General features: G+C 55.4%; 1 protein-coding gene across 4 annotated transcripts in view; it reads right to left on the reverse strand.

The window, feature by feature from the left end:
- Positions 1 to 18,334, reverse strand: part of Baiap2l2 (BAR/IMD domain containing adaptor protein 2 like 2) — a 28,404-nt gene extending 10,070 nt beyond the window's left edge. Inside the window, exons 1-7 of one of the 4 annotated variants that reach the window (XM_046429203.2) lie at positions 18,106 to 18,333; positions 17,035 to 17,110; positions 16,084 to 16,170; positions 15,652 to 15,713; positions 4,797 to 4,868; positions 4,530 to 4,646; positions 3,750 to 3,896 (exon numbers count right to left, since the gene is read on the reverse strand). In XM_046429203.2, the coding sequence (XP_046285159.1) occupies positions 3,750 to 3,896; positions 4,530 to 4,646; positions 4,797 to 4,868; positions 15,652 to 15,713; positions 16,084 to 16,170; positions 17,035 to 17,110; positions 18,106 to 18,156 (612 nt within the window). In that variant the 5' untranslated portion in view covers positions 18,157 to 18,333. Of the gene's footprint in view, positions 1 to 3,749; positions 3,909 to 4,529; positions 4,647 to 4,796; positions 4,869 to 14,622; positions 14,743 to 15,651; positions 15,714 to 16,083; positions 16,171 to 17,034; positions 17,111 to 18,105 lie in introns of those variants that run through there. The other 3 variants (XM_058574311.1, XM_058574312.1, XM_058574313.1) reach the window with 3 other exon arrangements.
- Positions 18,335 to 18,567: the final 233 nt, after the last annotated feature.

Below are 18,567 nucleotides of genomic sequence, written 5' to 3' on the forward strand. Positions count from 1 at the left end.
GAAGGAAATAAAAGGGATAAAAACAAGAAAGGAAAGAGTTAGATCATCACTGTTTGCAGATAAGATCCTATACTTAGAAGATTAAAAAAGAAAAACACCAAACTTTGACAAAGCAGCAGGTTACAAAATCTGCAAACAAAAATTAACAGCTTTCCTATACCCCAACAAAGAATCAGCTGGAAAAGAAATCAGGAAACCACTCCATTCCCGATAGCCTCGAAAAAAAAACAAAACCTTAGGAATAAATCAGACCAAGGATGTGAAAACCTCTACAATGTACACTATGGAATATTGAAGAACGAAATTGAAGAAGACCTCAGCAGATGGACACTTCTCATGTTCATGGAGAGGCAGAATTAATAGTTAAAATGACTGTCTACCAAAAGCAATATACAGATTCAGTGCAATCGCCATCAAAATACCAGTGACATTCTTCACAGAACTAGCAAAAAGAAAAAACAATTAATTTTGAAAAATAAAAGACCCAAAATAGCTAAAGGAGTTTTAAACCAAAGAGCAATACCAGAGGCGTCACAATACGTAGGCTTCAAATCATACAACAGAGTTACAGTAACGAAAACTGCACGGTACTGGCTTAAAGACAGACACGCAGACCAATGGTCCAGAATAAGAGACAATCACACACATCTACAGTCACCTGATCCTTGACAAAGGTGCCAACAACATACATTGGAGAAAAGCAGCCTTTGTAACAACTGGTTGTCCATATGTAGAAGAATGAAACTTCACCCTTATCTCTCACTCTCCACAAAAAGCAACTCAAAATGGATCGAAGACCTCGGAAATAGAGTAGAAACTATGCAACTCCTAGAAGAAGTCGTAGGGTCCACACTCCAGCATCTAGGCACAGGCAATGACTTTCTCAATAGGATCCCTAAAGCTCAGGAAGTAATGCCAAGAGTTAATAAATGGGAAGGCATCAAATTAAAAAGCTTCTGCACAGCAAAGGAAACAGGAATGTGCAGAGAGAACCCACAGAATGGGAGAAGATCTTTGCCAGCTGCTCTTCTGACAGAGGATTAGTATCTAGAATTTATAAAGAGCTCAAAAAACTTTACACCAAAAACCAAATAGCCCAGTTATCAAGTGGGCAAATGAATGAAACAGGTACTTCTCAAAAGAAGAAATACGAATGGCCACAAACATGAAAAAATGTTCAATGTCATTAGCAATTAGAGAAACGCAGATCAAAACTACACTGAGATCTCATCTCTCAGCAGTCAGAAGGGCAGTCCTCAAGAAAACAACAACAATAGGTGCTGGAGAAGATGCAGGGAGAGAAGGACACTTGGACACTCTTCAAGAGGTTGTAGGTTTGTGTGACCACTGTGGAAATCAGTGTGGAGCTCCTCAAAAGACCAGCTAGACCATGTCTTGGTATTTACCCTGAAGAGTGAGTCTCTTACTAGAGTGACAACCGCAAACCCACGTTCACAGCAGCAGAACTCACAAGAGCCAAATTGCGGAGCCAGCCCAGGTGGCCATCAGGGGATGAGTTGATAAAGAAAACGTGGCATTTACACGGAGTTTATTCAGCCATCAGGACAATGAACTCACATCATTTGCAGGAAAATGGATGAACTAGAGACCATTGTGTTAAGTGAAATAAGCCACACTCAGAAGGTCAAGGGTGATATGTTTTCTCTTATTTGTGGAAACTAGAGAGGAACAAGGGAAAGAAAGGTGGGTGTGAGGTGGGGACCTCATGAAAATTCAAGGGAGATCAACAGAGGAAAGGGACGGGTGGGGAGCAGGAGGAGGGAGGAGGTGCTGGGGAGGGGTGGTGGCCAGATTATACTGTGCCACCACGTGTTGTGTGCATGTATGCACGTGTCACAATAGACCCCACCATGACATACAACTATAACTCATCAACTAAAAATACGGGCTTGAGTGCTAGCCACGGGGAAATGCAGACCAGACCACGCCGAGGAACCACTGCACGGCCAGGAGCAAAAGAGGGCCACAGGTGTTGGCGAGGGTGTGGCGACGGGACACCCCCACGCACTTGCTGACGGGCGGGGACTGCAGCCACACCACCCAAGGCGCTGGAACAGTCACACACAGTCACCACCCGGCCCGGCCATCCCACTCACACCGAGAGCAGGAAGAGTCTGTCCACACAGAGAAGCGAGGCTCTTCCCAGAGGAGCCATTAACAGCCCCAGCGGATCGACCCACACGCCCATCACTGGGCGCCCGTCCATCAACGGGATCCGTGCACACAGCCGGATGCTGCGTGCCCAACAAAGGGAGCCGTCACAGAGGACACACTTGCTCGGTGGCTTTTGTGTGAAATGTCGACAGTGACAACAGGTGCATCTTCTGAGGCAGAGAGGAGATCAGCAGTGGTGGGGGCAGGAGGAGGGCGGACTCCGCCGCAGGGCGCTGGGGATTTCAGGGTGAGGGAGGTTCTAATGGACCCTTTCCGAGGGTGAGCGCTAGTGTGTGCTGTGGCTTGGGCACAGTTGAGGGGGTTCCCAAGGGCCATGGGCTGGCAGTTTGGTCCCCAGAGTGGCGATGCTTAGAGAGGTCTGTGGAGGAGTCAGGTGAAGGGCACCACCTTCTGCAGTGACTCAGAGTGCGCCGTCAGCCCTGCCCGTGGCCACAGTGAGTGGCCATTTCTCTCCTGCAGCTCCAGCACATTACAGTCCAGCCGAGGGCCTTGCAGAAGCAAAACCACGAATAGAGGGATAGATAGGGGACACATGGTGACACAAACACAGCAACAAGCAAAGATGGGTGGACAGAGTGAAACAAAATCAATTTCTGCGCCAGGCACGGTGACACATGCCTGCAATCCCAGCGGCTGGGGAGGCTGAGACAGGAGGATCTTGAGTTCAAAGCCAGCCTCAGCAATGGCGAGGCCCTAGAGTCAATGAGACCCTGTCTCTAAATAAAATACTAAATAGGGCTCCATGGTTGAGTGTCACCAGCTGTCCCTGGGTTGTGTGTGGGTCACTGTGCATCGAAGCCTAGTGGGTAGCAACCTCTAGTGTCTGGGAATGGTCAGACTCTAGACTATCTCTGGTGACTATCCCCAGCCAATTGCTCAGAGACGTTGTGGCTCTCTGTCCCGCTCTGCGGAGCCCCACACAGCACCTGAGATGGGTGTGACCTGCCCAGATGCCAATCAACCTGCTGACTCAAGACATCAGGAAGCAAGGCTGTCCCTTAAGTAAATGACGGAGCTGTCTTCCTTGTCCAGTTCCAGCCCCCATGTGGGCTAGATCTATCAGGGGCTCTGCTGTTTGTAAATATATTCCTGACTATTTGTGTTTTGTTCTTCACTATTATTTATGACTTTAAGTTTCAGGTGGCTTACACCCTCCTTGGCAGGAAGAAGAACCCCCCCAATGAGATGCTGATCTTAACCCCCTGTTAGTTGAGTGCCCCTGAATTCAATCCCTGGTACAAAAAAAAAAAAGTCAATTTCTGGTGGGGCACAATGGCCCATGCCTATAATCCCAGCGACTTGGAGGCTGAGATAGGAGGTTCAGAAGTTCGAGGCCAACCTCAGCAACTTAGGAAATCGTGTCTCAGAAAGTGGAGAGAGGGGAGGGGCAAGGCTGGGGGTGTGTCTCAGTGGTCAAGCATCTGTAGCGTCCATCTCTGGCACCAATTTCTTTTTTTTTTTTTTTTAAATAAATTTCTGCCCAGATGAAGGAAGGATGGAGGAGGACTCCTGTGTGCAGCCTCCGCCCCCCTCCCCCCGGCCTCCGCACTCACCCGGCCAAAGAACTGCAGGAAGGTGTTGGAGAGCAGCAGGTGCTTCTCGGCCAGGAAGCGGTAGCGCCGCTTCTCCTCGAGCTCCGCGGCCCTCTGGCTCTCGGTCACGAAGGCCTGCATCTGCGCGTGCAGCCGGCTCACGCTCTCCTGTGGGAGGCTCTGGTTGCTGGTCCTGACTTAGCCTCCTCTTCCTGCCCCCCCCCCAAGCCGGTCCCAGCTCCCGAGCCTACCCCGTGGGCATCCTCAGTGTCCCCCTGGCGGGGTGCCTGAGCCATCACTCTGCCCCTGGCACCGGGCACAGGTCTGAGCAGAGTGGCCCCAGGAGGTTGGGTAATGAAGATGTGGTGGCCAAGATCACCAAGGCCCGACTTGGGAGGGGAGACTCTCAGAGGGAGGTGAGCTCACTTAGAGGGGCCAGGAGAGGAGGCGGAGAGGCGGGGGCTAATCCTGGCCAGGGCAGGGCCCTCTGGCTGGGCAGGAGGAGGGGCGCTGGGATTGCACCTTTGCTGCAAGTTGAGGGCAGCAGGACCCGGGGCTCAGTTTCCTGGTGAAGTAGGAGGAGGGGGAGGGGCGCTGGGGTTCCAGGAGGGACCCAGGAGCCTGGGACAGGCCATGAGGCCCCGGGGCAGGTGGGGTGCCGAGCGTGGCCCTGGCACCAGCAGCGCCGGGGCCTCGGGAGCTGGCCAACCTCTCTAGCTGTGCTGGCCACCGTGGGGCTGGTGCCGGGCGGGGGACTTAGGGGGTGCTGGGGGCTCCCCTGAGACTGGACCCAGCGCTCACCTTCATCTCCCGGGCGTTCTTGTCCCTGTTGCGCTCCATGCGCCACAGCTCAGACATGCACTTCTCCAGGTTGGAGGCTCGGTGGCGGTACTCCATCTCGTAGTGCTGCCGGCTGTCCTGGGGAGGGTGGAGAGACAGGGGTCCAAGTGTCCAGGACACCCATCCCAGGGCTGGGAATGTGTTTAACCTGGGCCTGGTCAATGCTAGGTGCTGGGATAGGTGGCCTGCTGTGGGGAGCTGGGCGCTGGGTGGGGAGGGCAGACTCACCTTGATGAATTGCATGTCCAGCTTGGTGTTCTTCTCCATATGCTGCAGCAGGTCTCCATGGAATGTCTGCACCTGTGTGGAGTGCAGGGTGGGGCTGATCACGGCGGCCCTTCTGTTCCCAGGCCCCAGCACTCCCCGGCATTCTCTGCTGCAGTGTGCTGCCCACTGTGCTCCCGACACACCAGGCACCTGCCCACTGGTCAGAGAAGTGGGGATAAGAAGCTCACTTAGCTGGGGTAATCACCAGCTCAAAACACAGCCTTGATCAATGCGTCCAAGTTTTCTGGTTCCTGGGTTAGTCTTAGTCTGTGCTTTGCTCAGTTTCCTACCAGTCCCCAAGTGCCAGCTTCCCTGCCCTCTGCTGAGACTTCCTGCTTCCCCAGCAGCAGCCACGGATCCTCCCCTGCCCTCATGTGCTCTGGACATCTGTTCATCGATGGCTCTCTCCTGCAGCCACATGGCACAGTGTGTCCCTGGCCACGGTCAAGCCCCTTGGAGCTGCTGTGGCATAAGCCAAGTCCCGCCCACCTCTGTCCTCAGCACCATGGGCAGAGCCTGGCCCAGCAAAGGGGCCCAGATTGGGGGGGGGTGGCAGCTGGGGGTTCTCTTAACAAGAAGGAAGTAGGTGTCTGACCACCTGGGGAGGCTGTGGTGGGCGGCAGGGCTCAGGATAGCAGTTTGGGCAAGTGGCCACCCTCTCTGAGCCTCGTTTCCCTTACAGGACCTGATGAGCTTTGGTGCTGTGGGCTGGGTGGTCTCCTCCATGTCTCATGTACCCTCCACCCAGCTGCCTGCCCTTGGGCACAGGCTGTGCAGGGGACACAGGAGCTACCCCCTTGCTCCAGCCTACCCACCCCTGCTCACCCTTTCCCCATGGGAGCCTTCCCGCCACCCTGGGTCCGCCTGCTTTGCGCAGGTGCTCTGTCCCCAGGGGCAGCGGTGCTACACCAAACAGCAAGGCTGGCAGTGCCCCCAGTGTGCGGGAAAGCCAGTGCGCTGTAGCATTTCTAAAGTTAAAGTTTCCTCCCAAGATTGTTTCCAAATCCAGGGAAGTGCTGGTCTGCTGGGGAGCTGAGGGCCCCTCCCCCCTGCTGGCCAAGCCCTAAAACCCTGAGTGGTCACTGCCAGTGTGTGTTGGGGACAGAGGTGCTAAGAATGGAGCCTGCCAGGTGTGCGTCCTGGGAAGCACCGCGGGGGACGGGGGCAGGACTGCAGACGCGACAGGAGGCCTCCACCCGCTGGGCTCCAGGAGAAGAGGGTCTCCCCACCCTGTGCCGGTGCGGAGCTGGGGGCTGCCTCCTTACGGTCCCCACGCCTCCTGGCCTGGTCCCTCCAGAGGGCCGTCCAGGATCCCTGCTGGGACTCCACAGGCGGGATCCTGAGATCCTCAGCCCCTGCACAACAGGGCTTATGGGACGTGTGGGGCTGGGACGGGTCCTCCAACCCAGGCCCCTGCGGAGCCAGAGCTCTGATAAAGACGGGGAACTACAGAGAGGCCGCCTGGATTCCCGCTGGAGCCCAGGAGACAAAATGGACAGAGTGGACACGCCAGGGAAGGCCTAACCATGGCAGGGCCGGCCCGCAGGCACCTCGCAGGGGGAAGCAGAACCCAGCAGGGGGGTCACTGGGGGTCAGCAGGAGGGCACAACCTGCCCGAGGGCCCTGGCAGGCCCAGGAGGGCCTCCCCAGGAGGCCCCCGGCGCAGGAGCGCTTTTCAAATGTCCTTAAAATGCAGCCTCCAGAGCTCTGGGGATTCAGAGCGGCAGGAAATCAGGGCTCATTTCTTTCCTGCTCCCCTTGACCGTGTCCCCGTGCCCAGGACAGTCGCTTATGCAGATGCCGCTTCCATGCCGGGCAGCACGGATCCTCTGATCTGAGGTGTGTGGAAGTGGCCTTAGAGCAGTGCAGGCCGACGGCCATTCTTGCTGTGTGGCTGTGATTGACAGTAGGGCAGAGACACAGCGGCCGGGCACGGGCGCAGGCACCGGGGGGCTCGGGGGCTCACGGGAAGTCTTCCTCAAGCTCCTGAAGAAGTGGGCCTCCCGAGAGGTTGAGTTCTTGCTGTGGGGACCGGAGGACTGTGGGTAAGCAGCAGGTGGCTTTGGACACAAGGAAGTCACCAACTGCAGGGCCCGCTGAGGACCTCCCTCTGAACACCACACTTGGGCCACACACTTCAGAGGAGGGTTCTGGAAGCTTCTGGACACAGAAGCAGAGGAAGCTGAGAGCAGCCGCGGTGGTGAGACACGCATGGCAAGGTCAGTGGCAGTGTCCTCCCAGCCCCCAGGAGTCCTCTTGCAGTCCTTTCTCAGGAAAGAATGGTCTGCACCGGCCAACCCCCGGCTCTCCTCCCACCTCCTCCTGAGCTCCCTCAGCTCAGCCTGTTGAGAACGTTTTGTCAAAATCATGGCTGGCTCCACGTTGCTAGGTGACCGCTGGGCCTCAGTGACTGTCCTGTCATCGCCTTCTCCCATGGCTGACCTTCGCTCTGCTGGAAACACCTCCCTCCACTTCTTCTGGCCCTTGCCAGTCTTCCTCCTGTCTCCCTGGCTGCTCCTCCTCTGTCCTGTGCTAAGTCCCCTGTCCCCTGGTCCCTAAGGCTGGCTTGCTCCAGGGTACAGGCCTTGGGCCTCTTTCCTTGTCCTGCTCCGCCCTTGGTGGGCTTGCTCAGCCCTGAGCTGATGGCCCCAGGTGCACAGCACCCCCCGCCCCCCGCAGGCTCAGCCCTACCACTGAAAACCCCATGTCCCTCAACAGCTCTTCTGGAAACGGCACAGCTGAGGGCCAGCCCTCTCGCTGGTCAGGCTAAAACCTCGGCACTGTCCTTGACTTTTCTCTTTCCTTCACGCCTGGTATCAGAGCCTTCAGAAAATGCTCTTGGCACTACCTTCCCTCCGATGTCTCCCACACCAGTCCCCGTGGCGGCCACCCCTTCCTGGCCACCTCAGCCCTCCCCAGGAGGCACTGGCCTCCTCTCTGGCCTTCCTGCTCCTGCTTTTGCTTCCCCTGGTCCTTTACTCTACGACAGGATCTAGCGTCATCCCACCCAAACAGAAGTCTAGCAATGAACATCGTAAAATAAAATCACAATGCCATTTAGGACAACTTCAACAAACACCAAACACCTAGGAACAAGTCTATCAAAAGATGAGCAAGCCCTGCTGTGCTGGGGAGGCAGAACGTGGCCAGAAAAACAGGTAAATAAGTAAATAAATGGAAGATATACCATATTCATGGATCCGAAGATGCGACATTAAGACGACCCCTGAGTTCCAGATCAATACAACCCCTTCAAAACTCCAGCAAGCTGGCCAGGCGCCATGGCCCATGCCTGTCATCCCAGCGGCTTGGGAGGCTGAGACAGAGGATCGTGAGTTCAAAGCCAGCCTCAGCAAAAGTGAGGCGCTGAGCAACTCAGTGAGACCCTGTCTCTAAATAAAATACAAAACAGGGCTGGGATGTGGCCCAGTGGTTGAGTGTCCCTGAGTTCAATCCCTGGCACCTCCCCCCCACACACACACGCACAAATCCCAGCAAGCTTACTGGAAGAAGTGGACAAGTTGATTCCATAATTTATATGGAAAGACGAAGGATCTTGAAGAGAGAAAACAATTTTGAAAAACAACAAAGGAGTTCTTAGACCACTTGATTTCAATAAAAAGAAGTCCCTGCCCCCAGGATCAGGTGAGGAACGCTCTCTGCACACCTTACCCTGGGCTGCACTTTAAGAGAGGGTCCTGGAAGCCATTATAAAGCTACAGTAGCTGACACAGGGTGGCGCTGGGGGAAGGAGACAAATAAGTTCATGGAATGGGGTCGGGTCCAGGAACAGACCCACACACAGAGGACAAGTCGATTTTTAAACCAAGGCGTCAAGTAGTTCAATGGGTAAAGAAATCTTTTTAATATGATGTTAAGAAAACTGATTACCCTCACAGGGAAAAATGGACCTGGTTCACTTCATACACACAAAAAAAATTTGAGATGGATAATAGAAATAACCACAGAGCCCAGAATTCGGGGTATTTTAATACCCCCCCCCCATGACAGATTTCTTGGCTGGTACGTAAACGTGGACTATTTACAAAAATTAGAAATTTCTACTCATCAAAGATGGAAAGTATTAAGAAAAATGAACAGAGAAACAGGTGACAGAATGGGAAAGTATCCACCATCCAGGCTTTGGAGAGAGGAATCATATTAAATAAAGAACTCCTGTAAGTCAACAAGAAGATGAACCCAATAAAAAATGGGTGAAGCCCTAAACAAACTCCCGTGGAAGAAGGTGTACAAATGTCTAATAGGCCCCATAAAAGTTGTTACAAAGCAGGGCCACGCGGAGCTGCCATTCCCCACGCACCAGAAGACCCAGAGAAAAAGACGGTCCCCACCAGCCGCCGGGGTGAGAGCAACAGCCACCGTCGTTCACTGACGTGAGAGTGGGGAACAGTCCCAGGCTGCAGGGAGCTCGGGCAGCACCTTGTGACACGTCCCAGAGCCGCGGGGAGCTCTGGCAGCATGTGCCACGCCATGACCCACGCCGTCCCCTCCCGGCTCTGTAGCCAGCTCCACCCACAGGAAGACTTGCCCAAGAACGTTAGTAGCAGTGTTATTCATACCAGCCCATAATAGCCTTCCACTGGAAATAACCCAAGTGACCGTCATCACAGGAACCAGTAAACAAATGGCACCATGCTCATACCAAAGAGGACCGAGCAGTGAAACAGGACAGGATGTCCGCAGCCCAGCGACACGAGCTAGCCTTGCAGATCTGTGCCGGCAGAGGAGCCGGACACAGAAGAAAACAAAGCACTTGATTCTGCTCCTGTGACGATCTGGAACAGGCAGAATTAACCTCGAGAGACAGAAGTTAGAACATGGTGGCCCCTGGGGGGGGCGGGTCACAGGGACTTTCTGGGCTGATGGAAACGTCCTGGATCTCGTTTAGCCTGAGGTTATGTGGCACATACGGTTGTTAAACTCGAAACTCAGCATTTACTAGCTGGGCCTTTGGTGCATGGGAATTGCACCACGAGAAACCAAGTCGCCCTGGGTCTAGAACGAGAGGGCGAGGGAGTGTGGCTCTTAAGACAGACGGAGAAACCCAAGTGTGAAACCCAAACTCAGGACAGCCTCCAGAACCAAAGTCGGCGACAATGCAGTGGCTCTTTCTTACCCACACTTTGGCTTTCCATAGTTTCAGATGCCCTCAGACAACTGAGGTCTGAAAATACTAAGTGGAAATTTCCCGAAATAAATGATTCACAAATTTTAAATGACTTTTGCTTTAGTATATCATTATAATTGTTCTGCATATATTTCTTTTTGTTTGCTTCCTTTCTAAGACAGGATCTTGCTAAATTGCCCAGCCTGACCTTGAACTTGACCACTGGGATTGCAGGTGTGGGCCCGGCACCCAGCAGTTCTCTGCTGTTATTAGTTATTGCTGTTAATCTTTACTGCACCTAATTTATAAGTCAGACGTTATCGCAGGTGCGTAATCCCAGGGAAAACAGGGTCTGGGTAAGGCCAGTGCTCCCTGTGGCTTCAGGCCCCCTCGGGGTTCTCAACACACACCCCCCGAAGGGAAGGGACCCCCTATGTACCTGCAGCCCCCAGATACAAGCACTGTCCGCCGTGAGATCAGTGGGGGCCAGCACAGGGAGCAGGAGGCATGGAGGTGACTGGGTGTCCAGGGTCCTGGGCACAGGAGCACCGCACACAGGCCACTCTGAACAGCAGCCGAAACCCGGAGGGGGGCCTGCTAGTCCCGAAGGGCCAGGGCGGGGTCCCTCATAGAGGCCCCAGGGCTGGAGAGCTGGGTGTCCAGGAGCTCTTGAAAGTGATCAGCCAGCTCCATCCCAGGACAGGGGAAATGACACAGACGCCCTTAAGGGACAGAGAAAGTCACAAAAGCATGGGAGGGATCAGAACCAGGAGGCTGCAGAAAGGGTTCCCACGAGGGAGCCGCCATGTTTAGGAAAATATGACACTAGGGAGAGTCTTGCTAAGGTAGGAAACTGCCCCACTGCGCCTCCTCCCAAATTTCAGAGCGAAACTCATTTCCCATAATAAAGAGCAACAAAGGATCTGTGAAGTAAGATCCCATCGACAGTCACTAAGAGAGAAAACAGAACTCAGAACAGAGTAACATGCCACAGACACAGAAGCACACCAGAAAGATCAGCAAAACAGAAGGAAAACACAAGCTGCAGTTTTAAAGACATTAAGAAAGCCAGTGTGGTGGCGCACGACTGTAATCCCAGCGACTCTGGAGGCTGAGGCAGGAGGATCACAAGTTTGAGGCCAGCCTCAGCAATTTAGTGAGATCGTATCTTAAAAAAAAAAAAAAATGCTGGGGATGTAGCTCAGTGGTAAAATGCCCCGACTTCAATCCCTACTACAAAATAATTTTTTAAAAATTTATTTTAATTGAAAAAAGGACTAGCAATGGAGTTCAGTGGCAGAGCACTTGCCCGGCATGCTCAGAGCCCTGGGTTCGGTCTCTGCACCAAATAAATAAATAAACGCCCATTAAGAAGCAGATACCAGACAGAAGTGGGTGACAATTCAGGACAGAAATAGAAATTTAAACAGTAAAACATAAGTTCAGTAATGAAGATCAGACTTCAAGGAGCATGAAAGTGAATTAACTATAACGCCTTATGAGAGATATAAAGGAAAAAGGAGGAAAGGAAAATTTTAAACAAAAAAGCAATAAAGCAACATGTCCACAGGTTTGGGGGGTAATGAAATGTTTCAAAATTAGACAGAGAAGATGGTTGCCTCAGTCTACTAATATACTCAAAGGTTCTGAATTTATAGTATGTGGATTATATCTCAATAAAACTGATACCTGCAAATACCTGTGGCTACAGATCCACGTTACGGTAAGGTCCTAGCTCCAGGCATTAAACCATAGTATCTGGCAGCAGAACTAAATAGAAATAAAGAAAAAAGTGGAAAACATCCCAGAGGAAGAGACAAATGTTGAAGGTAGGCCATGAAGACCTACATAAGGGCAATAGGTGTCCCTAGTAGAAAAGTAAAGAAAGGGAACCAAAAAGAGTCTAAAAATGTAATTCAAGGTGGGGCTGGGGCTGGGGCTCAGCGGTAGAGCCTTTGCCTGTCACGTGCGGGGCCCTGGGTTGGATCCTCGGCACCACATAAAGATAAATAAAGGTATTGACAACTACAACTATTATATATATATATATATATATATATATAAAAGGTATTGTATCCATTTCCAGCTAAAATGTTTTTTTAAAAAGTGATTTTAAAAAATGTTATTCAAGGGCTGGGGATGTAGCTCAGCACAGAGCATTTTGCCTGGCGTGCCCAAGGCCCTGGGCTCCATCCTCAGCAAAGATAAATGAATGGATACACAGTAGTGCTGAGGCTGGATTGGAAGTATCATGATTATTTGAAGTATTTTAACTTTTTTCCTTTTTTGTACTAGAGATTGAAACCAAGGGCACTTAACCTCTGAGTCAAATCCCCAGCCCTTTTTTACATTTTATTTAGAGATAGGGTCTGGCTAAGTTGCTCAGGGCCTCACTCCATTGTGGAGGCTGGCTTTGAACTTGCAATCCTCCTGCCTCAGCCTCCAAGCCCCTGGGATTGCAGGTGTGCGCCATCCCGCCTGGCTGTTTAATCCTATGTGTCTCTAGAGAGCTCTCCGTGTGTAGCTGTGCACAGGGACAGCTGTGTGTTAGTGAGATGCAGGTATGGACGTGTGTGAGGAGGTGTCCACACGTGCACAGTGCAGGCCACTGGGAGAGCTGGAAGCACAGTTCAGTGCAGCAGCAGTGAAGGCTCCTTGAGCCAGACTGTGGTCTCAAAATACCACCGGCCAATGAAACCAAAGACACTAGGCTTTGAGGAGAAAGTTAGATTCCCGTTTAAAGCAGCAGAGGAGCTAAAGAGGCCAGGGCTCCTTGTCTTGCAGGCTAGCAGAAAAGCTGTCAAAGCCACTGGAGTCCTTCCAAAGTGGAAGGACCAGGCAGACAGAGGAGGCCACCACTGGCCAGAGATGTACACTTTGACCTCCCTGCAGATAACGGTTGCAAAGGACCGAAGCACATCTAATGGGCTCAGATCTACATACAAGATTTAAGCCTGGACTGGACCCCAGGGCCTCGTGCGAGCTGGGCACGTGCTCCATCCTGAGCTACACCCCAGCTCTGAGGCTAGTGAAAAATCAGATGTGTCCCCGCAGGGGAGGGGACAGGAAGCAAATTCACTCCTGAGGACTGACGAGTTAAAGGGAAGGGTTGAGCCTTTCTCCGGCTTCTCCCATGTGAACCGTGCGGCTGGGGGCAAAGAGCAGGCGGCGCAGCCTTGTGCACAGGTGTTCTGGCTCCCTGTGCTCTGGGCACAGCGCCGTGACTGCATGTACAAATGGCCTAGACACACTGCTGTCCCTGAGTCTTGCCAATGTGCTGGGACAGAGGAGGCCGAGCAAGCCTGGGCAGGACGGGCACCTGCTAAGCTTCACGGGGAACCTAGGATCTGCGACTTTTATCTGTGGGAGCCAAGTCACCCTGCCCAGGTCTCCCACAGACAGAGAAAGGAAAAGAAATGGACGCAGAGGACCAGCAGGTTAAGAGAAACTCCAAGCTATTTTTTATAAGAGTGAAACCTCTTTCCCGTGTCGCGGGATGTCCATGCAGGGGACAAACAGGAAGGAACAAAGCGGGTGTCAGCTCAGGCCAGATGCCCCTTCTGGGGGCGGGGAGGAGGAAGGGTCTGGGAGTCTGGCCTCCTTCCACCCCTGAGAGCAGCCTCCGGGCTGGCTGGCCTCACCAGCTCTGATTTGTTCCACGGGAGTCCCTGTATCTGGTTTTTAGTTTACAATTTTTAAAAGTCGGAAACAAAACAACAACAAAACCACTCGAAGCCAACACCTCACACACCCGAGCCAGGTCCTGTCCCTTCTTGCTCAAAATCCACAGTGGTGGCATTTTCGTAGAGAGGACAGCTATCAGTGGCCCTGGTGCCGGCCCGTCACCCCCCACGGCCTGCGCTGCCCACTGCAGCTGTGGAACTCTCCACGGCGTCCCCTTGGCCCGCCAGCTTTCCCGGGCACCTCCTGGCACACCCCCCCACCACCTGCAGGCCTCTCTCATATTTTCTGGTCATGTTTTCCTTGAGCGCCGGCCAAAAATGGCCCCAGACACCGCTACGGGCCCTCTCTTCTCCACAGCAGGTTTGCACCTAATGCGTCCACACAGCCGCAGCCCGGCTTGTCTGCCCCTCGGTGGGGACAGGGCTTTCTGCTGCCGGGCCTCTGGTGCCCGATCAGTGCCTGGCACTGAGCTCCAGGTGGAGGCGACTGTGACACTGTCCTACCTGGCATAGCCCTGGCTGGGGGCCTGCCCAGTGTCACAGCCAAGACACCGTGCCTGGAGAGGGCAGCTCTCCTTACAGAGCAGGCCTGGGTGATGCTCACCCCTGGCCAGCACAGGTGTACCACCAGTGGCTTGGAGAGCCACTGAACACAGGACAGGACAGGAAGCCATAGGCTTCATAACCACTGCCCACCCCGAGGGGCCGTGGGGCTCAGAGCCACACCCCAGTGTCCAGGGAGGGCTTGAGCCCCGGGCCCGGGGCGTGGTGCTCCTGTGTGGATGTGATGCACACTTTTTGCTGGTAAAATTGGTCTCTGCACCAAACAGGTGGCATCTTACAAAGAGCACCCTGATTTCCACGGACCCCTCACCCCGTCTGGGGACAGTCGATTGACTTTCCTTCTGAGCCCCACATCACCGCACCCTCAGGCCCACCCTCTCCCCACTCTGCCAGCCTCTGGGCTCTGCCTTACTTCCGCCCGGAGCTGGGTCCTTCCAGAAGGCTCTCTGCTCCCCTCCACCTAGCCAAGCTCCTTCCACACTCCGTGAAGCCCTGCTGGGACCCCCAGATCCTGGAGCTACAGGGAAAAGAAGACCCCCCCAGCCCCTGCTCAGCCCCCCGTGTCCAGGCGAGCTGAATCCCGCTGCTGGTCATTCAGCTGAGGCTCGGCAGGGCGCGGGGTCGCGGGGGTCATGGGGGTCAAGGGGGAAACAGTTCACACTAACTCATTCCATCCACCTGGGAGCCCTACAAGGCAGGTAAACTGAGGCACGGTCAGCGACTGGTGGTGCTGGACTCTGAGCCCAGTGTTTGGGCTGCGGCGCTCCCTTTCCTGACTGCCACGTGCCAAGAGCAGTCAGAGGCACCTGTGGGGTCAGCAGGGAGGGGTGGCTACAACTGCTGGGGGTCAGGGGAGGGGTCATGGAGGAAGGGACACCATGCTGGGCAGTGGGGGAGGGGCTGGCCATTCTAGGCTGGGGTAACAGCAGGTCAGCAGCCCAGTGCAGAAGGCTAGCTCTTCCAGGAGGCTGCGCTGTCACTGGGGGTCTGGGTTGCTGGGTCAGTGGGAGCCCATGTTTAGTCCTGAGGGTGGCCGGGGCATGGAAGGGTTCTACTCCTGAATGAGATGGTCCGATCAGGGTGCTGCTCCCTGAGAGGTGGCGTGAGCAGGAAGGGACGGGAGGGACTGGTGCACCGGGCAGTGGTCCCTTCCCTTCCTAGCTCCCCCTCTCTCTGGGGGAATAGCCAGGACTGGTTCTCTGAGAATCAGTCTCCTCTTCTGTAAAGTGGGGATGGAAATGGCCTGGGCCTTCTGGTGGCCCAATCAAGCCATCGCAGGATATGTGCCCGCAGAACCTGGCCAGGGCAGCTGCTGGGAAGAGTGGCCTTTGTCGCATCATTCAGAGCCAGGTGGGGGCAGGAGGTCCTACCTGAGAAGGCTCTGGGGGTAGAAACACAGCCCACTTCTTGAGTGACCCCAGGCCTGGCGACCGATACTCACCACCACCTCCAGGTCTGAGTTCAAGTGCCGCTGGGTGTCCGACATCTGCACCAAGATCTCCCCTAGGGGCAGGAGGGGCGTGGCTTTAGTGTGGGGGAGCCTGCCCCACCTGCCCTCTTCCCACACCCGAGGCTGGATTTGGGGACCAAAGTCCAGGGATTTCCCATGTAGCTCTTGGGACTCTGCCACCCTTGTCCCAGCCCTGCGGCAGCCCGGAAAGGAACAGGGAGGAGCTTGGGCTCCAAATCAGCATCTGGGCTCAGAGCTGCAGGCTGGGCCAGGGCCTGTGGGGTGGGGACTCCTGGAACGGCCAGTGCGTAAAAGGACCCCACTGGGCCCCAGAATGCGGGGCCTGGGCTTGAGGGGGGCATCAGTAACACAGGTGGGAGGCCCAGACCCGAGAAATGGGGGGCAGTGGAGGTAGTGCCTCACCCAGAATCTGCGAGGTGGAACTCTGCAAGGCCTGCTCCCCAATCTTCTGGATGGCCCTGAAGTACACCTCAGCTGCCTCGGACAGGGCTACAGGAGAGAGGGGACGTCCAGCCCAGCCCCAGCCCGGCCTCTGACCCCGCCTTCTGGGTCTCCCGCTTTGGTCAGAAGAGTGTGTGTGGAGGGGACCTTCTGGGGTCTGGAGTGTGTGTGGGTGAGAGGGAGGAGTGCCCTGGGCAGAGTGTGGCATTGACCAGGGGCAATAGAGCGGGCTCTGCTGCAGCCTGGCACTGAGCAGGATGCTCCGTTGTGTCCGTTGCAGGTGGGTGCAGCCTCTGTGTGTGCCCGTGACGAGGGTGTGCACAGGTGTGTGGAGAGGCTCGGGACAGGGCTTGGCATGGGGTGGGGCAGGGCTTGGCATGGGTTGGGAGAGCAGGACTTGATTCTGTGGTCCCAAGAGGCAGGGCAAGTGGTGGCCTCAGCTTCTACCTTGTTGGGTGCTGAGAGATGGGAGTGGCCACACGGGGCAGGTGAGGGTGACTGTCCACACAGGGGTGCTGCAGTGTACCTGCAAGTGTGGCCAGCTGTGGTGTGAGGCTGGGTGCAGAGGTGGCACTGGGTCTGGGAGTGGGTTTTGTAGATGGCATACGGGTGACACAGCAATGAATGTCGGGGCGTGCACTTGACTCTGAGGGACCCGCAGGGCCTGGTGCTCACTCCCAGGGGCATCTCAGGGCACAGGGGGTGTGGACTGGGATCGAGGGGCAGAGACTGCACAGGAAGGGCTGGGCGTGGCCTCTCTGGCTGCAGCAGAGCAGGTGAGGTGCGTGGGGCTGAGGCTGAGCCCCACGTCTCGTGAGGGCTGCAGAGAACATGGCCTGGAGCTCAGGGGACTGAAGCAGGTGGGCGAGGCCGAGCGGCGCGGCGCCTGGGCGCCTGAGACAGGGCACTCACCGTGAAAGGCCCGAAGGTAGTTGTTGCCCAGGTGCACCAGGTTCTCCAGGGCAGGGTTGAACTGCTCCATGATGCTCTGGACCCAAGGGCAAGGGAGGCAGGGCACGGAGATGAAGAGAGGGTCAAGGAGCAGGGGCACTGGCCCCGCTGAGAAGCCTCCGGCCTCTGGGAGCCGCCCAGAGACCTGGGGTGACTCACGACCTGGCTCTCAGCTGCAGGTCCCTCAGAGGCCACTTGGGGAGGCCCATTTTAGGCCAAGGTCCCCTCACAGCCAGCTCCTGTCCTCATCACACCTGCCCCGGCTCCGGGGATTGCCTACTTCAAAGATTCTCCTCCTCCCTGGGCTGAGCCTGTCCATGGGCTATGGCCCTGTCCGCGTCCAGGTCTCACAGGGCTGAACAGATGGTGCTGCTGAAAGTCACCTCAGGGGTGGGGGTCAATCCTGTCCTTCTCAAAGAGACCCCTGGGTCACTGTGTGTTACACTTTGTGATAGTCCAAGCCTTGGCCTTGGACTTGAACTTGTGTCTTGATTCAAATCCCTTCTTTTGTGACCTTGAACAAGCTGTTTAAGCTCTGTGGTCTCCGTTTTCTTATCTGTCAGGGTGGTTATCTCCTACTTCACAGGTAGGGCGATGTGAGGCTTACACGTAAAAGGGCCCTGCGTACAGCAGGAGCTCAATAAGTGCCTATGGCAATGGTGGCAACCTCCGGAGATGAAATAGTTCTGACTGAGATGCTTAGAAATGGGAGAGACAGAGACAGAGAGCCCCCATTCCCCATGCTGGGCCCGCTCCCCCCATGGGGACTCCCATCTCGGCCCAGCTCCTCTGCCCTCTGCGCGCAGCTTCAGCCCGCAGGGCCTGGGCCCCGTCCTCCTTGTTGAGAGCAGGTGCAGTTGGGGTCCTGTTGGGCGGTGTGGCTGATGGCTCCAGGAATGCCCACTCCCTTGCCCACTGCTTGCCCAGCCTGGGCCCAGGCCCTCCTTCCCAGAGCACCTGCAGCCTGAGGCTGCCCCCTGCTCCTGGAGCAGGCCTGACCTCCACACCTGGCCCGGGCTGCCACATGCTCACCTTGTAGATGGCCATGGTGGACCTGTAGAACTGGTCCATCTCGGGTGCCATTAGGGTGGCTGTGCCGGTGCTGAGCAGGAGACGGGGAGCACTGAGGGTCGGTCTCTACAGGCACCCGGGGTTCAGTGGGCAGCGAGGAGGCTGCAGAGTGCGGCCTGCAGACGGAGGCCTGCCTCAGAGGAGGAGGCCGCTTAATTATTCACCAGCCGGGACGTCAATGCGATCTGGGGTGTAACCAGATCCGGCGGGGAAGGCATCCTGTGACGCGGGTGGGTTCATGTGACCTGCCCTTCAATTATTTACCCCAATGAGGGAAGGCCAGTGGGCATGCGTGCACCGGCCACTCTTCCCAGTCACCTCCTCTTCCAGGACCCCCGGCCCTGGGGAAACCCTGTCCTGCCACCCACCTCCCCAGGGCCCTGCCTGACGCACTCCTCTGGGCCTCCTGGGAACGCCTGGCAG

The sequence above is a fragment of the Marmota monax genome, unplaced genomic scaffold (assembly GCF_021218885.2).
Source record: "Marmota monax isolate L192 unplaced genomic scaffold, Marmota_monax_Labrador192_F-V1.1 WCK01_AAM20220418_F8-fsc00051, whole genome shotgun sequence".
Classification (NCBI taxonomy): Eukaryota; Metazoa; Chordata; class Mammalia; order Rodentia; family Sciuridae; genus Marmota; species Marmota monax.